This window comes from Netta rufina (genome assembly GCF_964035555.1).
Source record: "Netta rufina genome assembly, chromosome: 1".
Classification (NCBI taxonomy): Eukaryota; Metazoa; Chordata; class Aves; order Anseriformes; family Anatidae; genus Netta; species Netta rufina.
This window is the reverse complement of record NC_140123.1, coordinates 169,970,534-169,983,729: the sequence shown is the minus strand read 5'-3', so window position 1 is coordinate 169,983,729 and position 13,196 is coordinate 169,970,534. Positions and strand designations below refer to the sequence as shown.

The 13,196-nt window shown below is 45.0% G+C and overlaps 1 protein-coding gene across 2 annotated transcripts; it reads left to right on the top strand.

The window, feature by feature from the left end:
- The first annotated feature begins 531 nt into the window (after nt 1-531).
- Nucleotides 532-11,334, top strand: DYRK2 (dual specificity tyrosine phosphorylation regulated kinase 2). Of its 2 annotated transcripts, XM_084285238.1 has the most exons (3): nt 532-721; nt 1,085-1,221; nt 9,434-11,334. In XM_084285238.1, exons 1-3 carry the CDS (start codon nt 664-666, stop codon nt 11,033-11,035), a joined length of 1,797 nt encoding a protein of 598 aa, XP_084141364.1. In that variant the 5' UTR covers nt 532-663; the 3' UTR covers nt 11,036-11,334. The 2 variants fall into 2 exon arrangements, with proteins under 2 accessions (XP_084141364.1, XP_084141365.1); XM_084285239.1 differs by lacking the exon at nt 1,085-1,221 and having other exon boundaries at nt 592-721.
- The last annotated feature ends 1,862 nt before the right edge of the window (nt 11,335-13,196 follow it).

Genomic DNA, 13,196 nt, shown 5'->3' with positions numbered 1-13,196 from the left:
CACAGCCGCCGGTGCCCCCCATTTTTCGGTGCCCCCCCTGACGGGGAGAAGCCGTGTCCCAAGATGGCTGTGCCCGGGGGGGGCATCGCCGGCCGGGCGGGCGCTGCGGGACGGAGGAGGAGCGGGTGTATGGGATGAGGAGCGGCTGTATGGGATGAGGTGTCCATCGGGGGAGTGTTTGGGGTGTGAGCTCCACACGGGGCCGTTGTGGGGCCGGGCGGGTGTCGGCACGGAGGGAGCCGAGGGAGGAGCGGAGCGGAGGGAGGCGGCCGGCGGGGCGGGCATTGCCCCCGCAGCGAGCTGCTCCCAGAAGGAGGAGGAGGAGGAGGAGGAGGAGGGCCCCGTCCGGCCGCCCTTCTGCTGCCCCCTCCTCCGCGCGAGGGGACCGCGGCCACCGGGGCGGGGGCTGGGGCGGTGATGAGCTTGGGCCGGGGGCTGCTGCGGTGGCAGCGCCGCTGCTGCTGCTGCTGCTGCGGGAGGAGGCGGCGAGCCCTGGGAGGCTCTGCCCGGCGGGCCCGGGGCCAGGGGGATGCGGCGGAGGACGCGTCTGGGTGCCGCTGTAGCTGATCGGGGCCGAGAGGCAGGAGCCGAGCGGAGAGGCCGAGGGGGAGCGGAGGAGAGGCGCCCTGGCACGCGTGTTCCTCTGCCTCCTCTCCAGCGGCCATGTTAACCAAGAAACCCTCCGCCAGCAGCGCCGCCGCCGCCGCCGCCTACCCAGCCGGTAAGGAGGGGGCCGCCCCGGCCGGGCCGTGTGGGGCGCGGGGAGGAGGAGGAGGAGGAGGAGGAGGAGAAAGGAGAAGGAGGAAGGAGAGGAGGAGGAGGAGGAGGCGGCCGCGGGGCCGTTCGTGCCGGAACAATGCTCCGGCCCCCGCCCGGCAACGGAGCCCGGGGGGCCGGCGGGGGGCTGCGGGCTGCGGCTGTTGCGCGGGGCGGTGAGTTGGCGGCGGGGAGAAGGGGAGCGAGAAATAAACGCGGGGACGGCTGGGGAAGACGGGAGGAGGAAGGTGAGGGGGCTAAATAAATAAAAATAAAGGAGCAGGGGTCCGGGCGAGGCCCTCCGCGTTCACCCCTGTGCTCTCCGCAGGCAGGGCAGGGGACAGCGGCCGCCCGCTGCAGTCTTCCCCGGGCAGCGGAGCCGGGGGGGCCCGGGCAGGAGCTGGGACCGGGCCGCCGTCACCCCTCGCATTGCCGCCGCTCAGGGCCAGCAACGCCTCGCACACGGTGAGCACGGGCTCGGGGCGGGGGGCACGGGGCGCTGGGGGTCGTTGGGGGGGCGGCTGAGGGGCTGGGTGCGAGCTGGGCACCCCCCGGGTGCGCTGAGGGGGGGCTGGCGCACCCCTCTGCCCCTCTTGGGTCCTGCTTTACAGCTCGTTTTTCACTCCCAAATCACCCCCCTTCCCAAACAGGGGCTGTTCTGGTAACCGCATTTTTCGAGCTGAGGGTGTTTTGTGCTCCCCTTGTCTGTGTGGGGAGCGCGGGCCGAGCGCTGCCTGCCTGGAAACGGCTCCCGCTGGGTGCAGGGGCAACGCTCGGGTGGCTCCGGCTTTATGGCTGCGGTGGTTTACCTAAAGAAATGAGCACCGATGGCATGAAAAGGATGTTATTTTCCGGTTCTGGGCTATCTCACGTTATCTCCCACTCCTGGTTAATCTAGCAGGAATGAAACTTCCCGAGTATGCCACTATATATGGATGAGAGAGGGTATCTCTTGTCCTGGAGGCACGACGGCGTGGAGAGAGGGGTCTATAGGCTGTCATGTTAACACTAAATGTCTGAAATTTTTATTGAATACATTTCCTTTTAAATTAGGAAAGATCTCAGGCTGACCCTGAGAGGCATTGATGGCATACTTTTCTCAGAATTAATGAGTTCTTGGTGGATGCTCACATACTATCTTTGTAAACATATGGCAGGGCTTTAAATGGTAATGTGATTACGGGCTGGTGGAAGGTGAAACTATGCATTTAGATATTAGTGTTTCGGTGACTTTCCGTGTAGCTTCAGGGGTAAAAGCGTCTTACTCAAATCCATTTATAGAAAGAATTGGCTTAAATTAAAAAAAATGCAAGTGTACGTTGGATGTTCTCAAAAGGAATGATGAATATTCTGCAGATTCGAGGTGGAGCTGCATACTTAAGATCAACATCAGTGTATATTTATGTAGCTAGGATATTTATTTGAATAGTTCATTGCTATCGAAGACAGGGTTTTGCACATTTGCATTCCAGTTAGGTGCTGGTCAATTTTAGAAGCGGAACAGTGGTTTAATTTTTCTTTAAAACAGAAAATAAACATAGTACCAACAACCTGGGCACCAGTCATGAAATTGTACATGGAGACAGGCCCACAAATAGCAGGGGCCCACATGTAGCAGAGCCCAGACTTAATTTAGGATTTGAGAAAGCCCAGTGATCCAGCTGTGTATCTGGGACTATCGGCTAATTTTGGAAGCACAGGACCCTGGTATTTTTATACATACATGTATGTGTGTATGTAATGTATAGTGTCTATAGATAGATGCACACATTTTTATGTACGTACGTATATAAAGGTGATGTCTTTATGAAAGCATGCAAGGAGTGTTTGAGCGTTATATTTCTGTTTCCAGTATTTTTATACATATTTCACTGTGTATGCATGCATATGTTTATATTCAGCATATATGCGTGTGCATATACGTACGTACAGATGGAATACCTAATGGAAGCACTCAAGGGTGATGGAGCGTTATACTGCTGTGTTTCAAGGCCCTCTGGATTCTGACTGTTGCAGAGCCAGCCTTGCCTTTGCGATACGTTTCTACTCTACGGTATTTATTTAGCCTTGGGTACTATTACAGAAATACCTCAGACTGCCTCTGTGAGTTGTGTAGGTTGTTATTTTGTGGTTGGCTAACATAACTTTTTGCGGTAAGGATCAGATGTGACATCAGAATGCTGGATTTTAACCAAAAAAATGGTTATAGATGTTATGCGAGCATTCTCTAAACTTCAGGCCTGCTGACCTCAGCTGACACCGGCTGAAACGCAGTGACTTTTGTGTCCCACTGCTTCCTCCAATCAAACCTATTTGAAATGGAACATTTCGGTTTTCCTAAACCATTTTCTTTCCTTGTATTTGTCTGTGTACTGTGTTTTCATCCCCGTTGTGTCATTTTAACTTCTCTAATAGCTAAAAATGAAACGGATATTTCTCTTCTGTGTTTCAGACTCTCAGAGGTATAGTTTGCTTAAGTGGCTGAACTTGCCTGTGGCTGCCTGTGCACGTGTGCATCTTGTATACACTGATTGTGAGGAGAGACTGAGATGGAAGAGAGCTTTTTCTTTAAGCCAAAAAGTTTTTCTTTGAATTCAGACAGACAAGAAGTCTGCTACCTGCCGTGTTTTCTTGCAGCAGTTGTGTGATCTAGCCTGTAGCAGAGCTGTTGTCTCCCTCTTTCTAGTGACGTTTGGTGTTTGGCAGGGCACAGCAGCCTGGGGGGGGGGGAGCGGGGAGATGCACGGGCTTCATGTAACAGGGCAGAGGTTTTGGCTGCAGTCTCTGCAGTCGCAGCAGCCTTTGTTGCTAAGCAGACTGTTGTGTGTTGTACCAGGGAAAGGTTTTGTTTATTTTCAAAGATCTGGGGCTTCATCCTGGGCATTTTCTTGCCTGTCTCGATCCGTGACTTTATCTTTTTGGATGCTTGCGATGGAAAACGTGAACTCGTTCCCAATCCCTTGCCCTCCTCATTTTCCTCTCCTTGTCATTGTTTTCTCTTCTGAAGCCCTAAGTTTTTGCATTAGTGATTGGAATCGTTTCCTATTTGCTCTGTCCTGTTTCATTACGGTGTGCTTGCATCCACTTGACATGCTGCAGTAGAGATTATCTTGCTTGCCTGCTGCTTTGCTTGTGTAAATCCCCACCCGTCTGTGAGTCTCTCTCCCAGACTCTTGTCTCCTGCCTACCTCCATCTCTGTTCTTTCTTATTTGGCACATGTCCCTGCGTTCTGCACTCTTCCTGTTTCTCTCGCAGTAAAGCAGTCTTAATCTTTTTCTCCTCCTGTCTGGGACTGTAACAACAACCCATTTACAGTGCCTCATTCAGTGCCCTCTTTCTTCAAGGCCTTTCCAAGATTTCCCTGCAGCAGGCCTGTTTTCTTTTGCCACCAGGGACGAGTGTAACCATATACTTTTGCATCATTCAGCCTTAATCTTGAAATTATATAATTAAAAAATAATAATTTATGATGGAACAGAGATCCCTGGAGTCTGTTACCTGAAGATCTGGTGGGTCACATGCTGCAAATTTTTTTTTGTTGTGTGCTGCTGTTTTTAAAGCAAGAAGAAACAAAGAAAACATCTTCCTATTCTGATATGTTTGTGTAATAAATTGCCACAGAAATGCTGTCATCTTTGAGTGGAAATAAGTATACAGTCACGACCTTGCTCTGCCTAGGTTTCTTTGGGTGATTCTTCTGCATGAAACTTTGGCTTAGGGGAAAGTGAAGCTACCTCAATTTCTTTGGGAGGACATCTGAAACTTGGGCTCTAACAGTTGGTGGCTGTGCCATGGGAGCGCAGAACATCTGGGCACATCTCTCCTACATGTGCACATCAACTTCCCTGAAGGTTGGATGTAGTGTGCACGGAGTGTCCTTGTTGATTTGAACGTGGGTAACACACAGGGGTGCCCCACGAGTATCCAGGCTCACTGCGTATGCACAGCATAGCCCAGACAGGTGGAAGGGAATTTATGAATCAGTATCGCTCCTGAAGCATAGCTCTGTCTCTGAAAATATTTGCAGTGTAAAGTCAATGTTAACTTTTCAAAAATAAGCTTATGTTGGCCGTGTGTGACAGCAACGAAAAATCCAAATGATTTTTTTTTTTATTTATTTTTTTTCTACAGCTCTTGTTGAACACCAGCTCTTTAGGACAAGGGCTTAGTCTTTTTCAGTGTATAAAACCCACACTCATAATAAAACCATTATGATAATCCTGCATTATTGTTATCGTGCTAATTAGCAGCTATTTTTAGTTCTGAACAGAGGAATGCTGTTGAATTCATTTATCAAGGAAAAAGGGCCTTTTGTACATTTATTCGGGCTGTAGTCACCAAAATAGGCAGTGAAGCATGCTACACCTGATACCATATGCCTCGAGCGTGGTAAGCTCACTGGGGCTGAAACTGGCGTGCCTGGAAGAACTGTAAAGAAAGGGGTTTAGAGTGCAGCATTTATTCTTTAAATAAATTATTACTTTGGCACGGTGTTTTTCATCTGTACAGAGCAACAGCAGATGAAGACATCTTATTCCCGTGCAGTATTTCTGCAGGACATCATACGATTGCTTTATTATTGGGATTCATTTTACGAATCCTTCTAGATTCTGACTGATAGGAAAGTCTTTTTTTCTGGGGTTTTGCTCAAAATAAAATGATAAACTGAAGCACGGGTCAGTCTTGAATACTTTTATAGGGTGTTAATAGCACACTGAGTATGGGTTTTATTTTATTTTAATTTGTTTGGTTTTGTTTCGTTTTACAGAAAAGATGGGATGTGGTACAACTGCATAATGTGTTAATGGTTTTGGAAGACACCATGCAGAATAAGTATTTGATACTTATCAGATTGGTTAAGTAAGATGGCATTGGATCCTACAGACAGCCATTCCAGTCTTGTAGGAGGTTTTGAGACAGACCATTGCACTGGCTGAGCAGCACCCCAGGAGAATTGTCAGTTTACCTTCTTGTTAGCAGGCAGGACTCAGTTTTATGCCACCACTGTGTCGTCACACCTCTGTCATCTAGGCGTAGTTCTGTAGTCCGCTTCTGTCTTTAAATCCATTTCGGGAGAGGCGGGGAGGGAGGAGAAAGAAAAAGAACAAAATAATTTTTGCTTGCGTTTTTCTCGGTGTCTTTGTTTCAGAGATTGCATGAATTGTTTTCAGCTTAGCCATCTATTTCCATAAACTGAGCAAACCCAAGTTAAAGCAGAATCATAGCAGTGATTTTGAAGTTACGAAACACTGCAGTGAGAGGAAAAAACCTTGTAATATTTGCTGTTTTACGGTTGATGTTGCTGGAACATTCAATATTAGCTCTTCGAGTTCAAGCTTACCTGGTATTTCAATATGTTTATGTAGAAGTGTGCACATCAAGACGTTTTTGAAGCTGCGTGCTCTAAAAACATGCAAATCTTAGAAGGCGTGTATGGGTCTGAGCACAGGCAATCAAATATTGTAGTAAGGAAGGTGTGTAAGTGCGTGCAGGCTGTTGGCTGTGTACATAGGTTGTTGGTTCTGGAATTTATGGGCCAAGATGCAGAAGGGAGACGCATTATAAACCTCTCAGGCTCGTGGTTTCGGATGAAAGGCTGATGGAGATCCTGAGAGCCGTGAGCAGTTTGCTGCAGGACGGAGAGGGCTGTAGCCCTTTGTAGCTTCCCAAGCCCATTAGCTGTGGTTTGGGGAACTTGGAGCGTCACCGGTGAAGCCTGCGGAGCGTGTGAGCAGTGCAAGCCCCAACTTGACAGCAAATCTCAGGCAGCTGGTAGGCAGAAGCAGATAGGCAGAGCAAAGGGCTGGTGAGAATCCAGCCCTCAGCTCATCCTGATAGGAGAGAGAAGAAAAGGTGGTGGTTCTTCTGCTGCGATGTGTCCGATACCTCTGAAACTCCCGCTGGGGTTTTTGAAAGAAAAGGGAGCTGTCATCTCCCCCACAAGCTTTGGAGCAGAGCCTGTGCTGATTTAGTGGCTTTTCTTCCACAAAGAAAACCAGTGCTACCGTCTGCATCTGCATTTGCATTCCCCAGCAGCAGCTGACTGCAACTGGTAGAACCGGTCACTGTAGATTTGGGGTGAAGCTGGGATAATGCTGCTGATTTCATTCTGCTGCTTGCAAAAAAACAACAACCCTATGAGCAGCAAGGGAAACAAAGAGGCTGCCTCAAGGTACAGGAAGCAGAGCTACATGGTTTACACTTTAGAGATGTGTTTACAAACGTGCTTTTTAGGAAGAAGAACTCCTTAGTCCCAGCGGACTTTTGAAAGTGGACAAATGTTTGTGGGGTTTTTTTTGGTTTTTTTTTTTTTTTCCAAAGCCCTGGTACAAAGCAAACAACTGAAGTTTGAAGAATTACGCAGCACATCTATTGAAACGTGCAGTGCTTGGGAAGGGAAGAAAATAGCTAACTGCGAAAACAGGCGACTCAAGTGGAAATAAAAAGAGAATTAATTCAAAATGTGAACTGTGTCAATGAGCACTTGTGTTAAGAAATTCTGAGAGATGTTTTTCTCCCTGTGCTTTTTCTTTCTCATTGGCCATACGTTAGTATAATCTGCTCCCAGTTTACCAAGGTATGTGCTGCCTTGCTGGTCAAGCAGCCCTGCAGAAGAAGTGTTTGTACCTGGAGTTTCTTGGCTGAAGTATTTGTGGTCTGTACAGTTACTCTGCTGCTTTGTTGTGCATTTCTCTCAGGGAATTTTGCCATGCAGCATGCACTGAACCTCCAAACACATCTTACAAACCAGATCCAGTTCTTCTGAGGTGCACCTCCTAGCAGCTCTTGGGGCCAAATTCTCTTAGGTTCAGTCACTGCTGCATATACAGGATCAGGACAACCTTAACGAGACTGTTGCAGGAGTGTGCTTCAAACTTGGCCTGCAGGAATCCCTGTAGGCAATTCCCTGGTGCTTTTGAGACATCAAACCAGGAAGACAATTAATGTCAATATCCTATATATCTTCCTTGTGCTTGAATGTTGCAGGTGCCTTTGCTCTGAATTGCCATTGTGTGGTGGCACTTTCTATGAGATCAATCAAATCTGATTGCACGAGCTGAAATTGCTCTGCAAATAAACCTACGCAGTCCGACTGCAGTGATGAAATAAAACGGACCAGTCATTCAGCGTGAGTCAAAATGGAAACAGGAGAACAGTGAACTCAGCAGAAACAGTCCCTGAGAGCTCTTGTTCTTGCATTGTGTGAGCTTATGAGCTGCAAATTTCAAAATATTATCCAAAGGCAAAACCTTTGCAAGTTGGATACTCCTTGGGAGCAATTTAATGAAATGACAAAACCAAGTTACTACCGTATCTGACTGATACCTTAACAGAAGCAAAAATGGTGCTAGAATCTGCATTGCTTGTCCTGGCTTTTTCATTAGGAAGCACCTCTGCAGTTGCAGGACAGATTTCAGTGCCTCGTATCACTGCACACAACTGTCGTTTTCTGATTTCATTTCAGCGACCTGAAGTGAACAGGGAACGTGTTTTCCTTAGCTGCATAGAAAAAATAAGGTTCAGATTAAAAGCGCTCTCAACCCTGACTTGATCATCTGTCTGACAGTATCTGTGAACTTTGGGATGGTAATTTGGCATAAATATTAAGGCTGGTGAATCAGCTGGAGAGACAGCAGGGGAATTCTTCCCACGTCTGTCTAAGACCAGGCAGAAAAGACAGACTAATTATCCTCTACTTTAGAGCAAATGAGGAATTTTAAGGACAGCTATTTTTGTGGCAAGTATATGCTTGTAAATTTCCTGTTTCTCCTTAAAAGTAACAGGTTACTTGCTGTTTTCATTCTCCAGTATTTCTTTGCTTGAAAATGCTGAGTGCTTCTTCTCCCTTGTGAAAACTGTAAAGAACAAATGTAATCTGTAGAATCAACTAAATACTTTCTCCATCCCTATAAAATAAAGTTGCATGTATGTTCTTCAAGGCAAAGATCTTCTTCCCATTCAAGTCTGTATCAGGCCCCAGATCTCATCTTGGTTAAAAGTCATTGTAAGGCTGGCGTGGCAAAGTGCTGAGGGATGTACTTATGCTTATACATTGATTTGAGTGCTTTGCTGAATAGGGACTGTCTCAATCGCAAGCAGGGAATGGCTTCTCTCAAACTTGAGAAATGTCCAGGTTCTTCTCCTCTTTGTGCAGGTCCCAGCACATTCCTCACTGTTTAAAGTTGTGTCTGGTGCTTTTGATATCCAGCTAGTTTTAGAACAAGTTAAAATTTTGATTTCTGAGAACAGAAAACTGGGAGAGCCCTAGCTATGTAAGCTCTAGCAGGCATTATATATTGATCTTCAGCATAAATAAAATTGCTACTCTGAAATCTGATTTAATATCCCTCAAGCATACTTCCTGGTGTAACAGGACTGTTGCCTTGAAGGTTCCTTGGAGGAATTGTTCGCTTAATGTTGTAGCACACCATTGACTGCCTTGTTACAAACATTTCAGAGAATCACCAAGGTGGAATTTGAGAAAGTAGGATCTGGAGGATGTAGTAGCATCTAGTAGTGTTGTAGTATGTGTGTTGTATTGTTTACATTAGCTGTAGACAGCTGAATTTTAAGAAAATACTTTGTTTTCAGGTTTTGAGTTCAGAATGAATGGTGAAGTGTAGAAGAATTTATGCCTTTCTTGTTAACTGGGTATGTATTTATTTCCAATTTTAGGTTGGAGGCAGTAAGCACACGATGAATGAGCACCTCCATGTTGGTAGCCATGGACAAATCCAGGTTCAACAGCTGTTTGAAGATAACAGTAACAAGAGGACGGTTCTGACAACGCAGCCGAATGGACTTACAACGCTGGGCAAATCTGGATTGCCAGTGGTTCAGGACAGACAGTCAGAGAGTGCTCACAGACGACAAGGGAGCTCCAGCTCTTTAAAATCTACGGATGGAACAGGGAAGGTGAAAGCCTCCGTTATGACACCAGAGCAGGCAATGAAGCAATACATGCAAAAATTAACAGCTTTTGAGCATCACGAGATTTTTTGCTACCCTGAAATATACTTTTTGGGTCCAAATGCAAAGAAGCGGCAAGGTGTGATTGGTGGTCCAAACAACGGCGGGTACGATGATGACCAGGGGTCTTACGTGCAAGTGCCCCACGATCATATTGCGTACAGATACGAAGTCCTGAAAGTTATAGGGAAAGGAAGCTTTGGGCAGGTGGTGAAGGCCTACGATCACAAGATGCATCAGCATGTGGCACTAAAAATGGTGAGAAATGAAAAGCGTTTCCACCGCCAAGCTGCGGAAGAAATTAGGATTCTGGAGCACCTCCGGAAACAAGATAAGGATAACAACATGAATGTTATTCACATGTTGGAAAACTTCACATTCCGCAGCCATATCTGCATGACATTTGAATTGCTGAGCATGAACCTGTACGAATTAATAAAGAAAAACAAGTTTCAGGGCTTTAGCCTGCCTTTGGTCCGCAAGTTTGCCCACTCAATTTTACAGTGCTTGGATGCTTTGCACAAAAATAGAATCATTCACTGTGACCTTAAGCCTGAGAACATTCTGTTAAAGCAACAGGGTAGAAGTGGTATTAAAGTGATCGATTTTGGCTCAAGTTGTTACGAGCACCAGCGTGTCTACACTTACATTCAGTCGCGTTTTTACCGTGCGCCTGAAGTCATCCTTGGTGCTCGTTATGGGATGCCCATAGACATGTGGAGCTTGGGGTGTATTCTAGCAGAACTTCTCACCGGTTACCCACTTTTGCCTGGAGAAGATGAAGGAGACCAGCTGGCTTGTATGATCGAGCTATTGGGCATGCCTTCCCCAAAACTCCTGGATTCATCCAAGCGAGCCAAAAACTTTGTGAGCTCTAAGGGTTATCCCCGCTACTGCACCATCACAACCTTGTCTGATGGTTCTGTAATACTTAACGGTGGACGCTCTCGGAGGGGCAAACTACGCGGCCCGCCAGAGAGCAGAGAATGGGGTAATGCATTAAAGGGATGTGATGATCCCCTCTTCCTTGACTTTTTAAAACAGTGTTTAGAATGGGATCCCGCTATCCGTATGACACCCAGCCAGGCTTTGCGGCATCCCTGGCTAAGGAGACGGTTGCCAAAGCCTCCAACTGGGGAGAAAGCCTCGGCAAAGAGAATTACAGAGAGCACTGGTGCTATAACATCGATTTCCAAGTTACCTCCGACTTCAAGCTCAGCTTCAAAACTGAGGACTAATTTGGCACAGATGACAGATGCCAATGGGAATATTCAGCAAAGAACAGTGTTGCCAAAACTCGTTAGCTGAGTTTGAAAAACCCAATGCTGTTAATACAAGAGATACAATGTGGCTGAGCCTTATTTGTATGAAAAAGTAGCTCAGATAATACATTTTTATTTGCTCAGTAACTTTATTCATTTGTATCTTTCAGCACTCATTTTAAATGTAAGAAATGTTGATTTTGTTTTTATAAAAACACGGGGACAATGCTTTAAGTTTTTATACTTATTTTTTAAAATGTTTGTCTTCTACAGTACAATTAGCCTTACTGTAACTAGTGTGACACAGTAATAAACATCAGTGGCAGGCCACTGGTTACAACATGATTGTCATGCATTGCAGCGTGGTGTCAAAGGTATTAACCTTTCTCTTCCATGGTTCATATTAAGTTTCACCTGGGGTAAATTCGTAAGGCTCTTCTGGAGTTTACGGGTATGGGTCTTGATCCTGCAAACACTAACACCCATGCCTGACTGGACTCCAGGGAGAATTCTCAAAGAAATACAGTTAAGCACCTGCAAACTTGTTATCTGAAATGGAGCCATAGCATGTAATATTGTCATTTGCTGTATGGTAGCCCAGAAAAAGTAGTGGTATCACCTAGTAATGATACAGTCACCGCCTGTGGAATGGTTTCTCTATTAGACAGCAATGTTTTTGATTAAAATGATCATTCATATGTAATGCAAAAAAAAAAAAAAAAAGAAAAGAACTTCTAGGGCTAAAATAGACTTTCTACTGTACATGCCATGTGCTAGAGTGAGAGGAACAGGCCTGAGAGAATGAAGCTGAAAGTATGTCTGTTCCTCTAAATCTGAAAGTGACTGATGAGTTGCTTCCTAAACCTGAAGTCAGGTAAAGCAAAACATTCTGGACTTCATTTCAGGTATATAACACTGAGGATTCACACTGGGTTTCTCTCTGTTCTTTTTTTTTTTTTTTTTTTTTTTTCTCTATTTTCTCTCCTCATGTGCAGCTTGGCTTCCCTGAATCACATAGGCAGAAGTGCTTGTTTTGTCAGTTTTATACTGTAACTTCCAGACTGTTAATGCTACATGAATTTCATAGGTTGTTTTTATTTCTTCTGACAATGTCTATCTGAGCGATTGTGACCTCTCTGGTACATTTACACTTCAGATCAAATCTGTACGTAGGGGCAAACACTATGTTACTGTATGGTTTTCTGCAGACAGGTACATTTCTTTAGAGAGCATAGGTGTAGATGCAAAGATCTGCTTTGGAAAGCATTTCACTTGGCAGGCACCACCTTAGATATTTACTAACACAGGAGAAATATCAAAGAAAAGTTAAATGACTGGAATTTGGCTCAATCTTTGGCGCTTGTAGCTGAAAATGATTTTGAAGGAGCAGTTAGAGATATGTATAGATTTGTTCATGTGTGTGTGTGCTGATGTTTGGTTTTTCATTTTTTTACTTTTAGTTATATTCATGGAAGAAAGATGGTCTTTACTGAGGAGTAATATCTAGACCTACGTGAGAAATATTTACACATTGTAGCATGTTTTCAACAGGAACAGTTTGAAATCTAAGACTGGTATCTCATCACATGCAATGACTGTGGTCTACATTAGATGTATAAAACAGCATATGAAAAGGGAATTTTAAACAACGTAGAATATAATCTAGAAGGGTTTATGGATGTTAGGATGAGAGAGACTAGAATGGATTGCATAAAACCTCAATAACTTTACTATAGGCAACCTTTATATGCACAGATCTTACTAAGTTACTTGTACAAATTATGAAAAACACTTAAAGCATGGTCCCCTGAGAGGCCAAGAAAGTTTCCGGTTAAGTTGTTCTTCATGTTCATTAAGATTTACCACTTACAGCCTAATTTTGTTTGTTTGTTTGTTTTGGTTTGTCTTTTAATTTAATGTAAGACTGGGGGAGGGATAGAAGTATGAAACGACAGAATTCTCAGGAAACATATCACTCAACTTCTTGCCAAAAAGTCAACACCTAAAGAAGCTCCAAAAATAATTTCTGAGTAGAGGATGGTATTTGTTGATTGATAACTGTAAAAATTAGAGCATCAATCAACCATCTTTATTACTTTTTTATATATATATAAAAAAAAAAGATCATTTCCTGCCTCTAGTCAAAGTAAATTATTTAGTGTTAAATGTTCACAACTTTATACAATGTGTGTAAGTGCAATATGTAA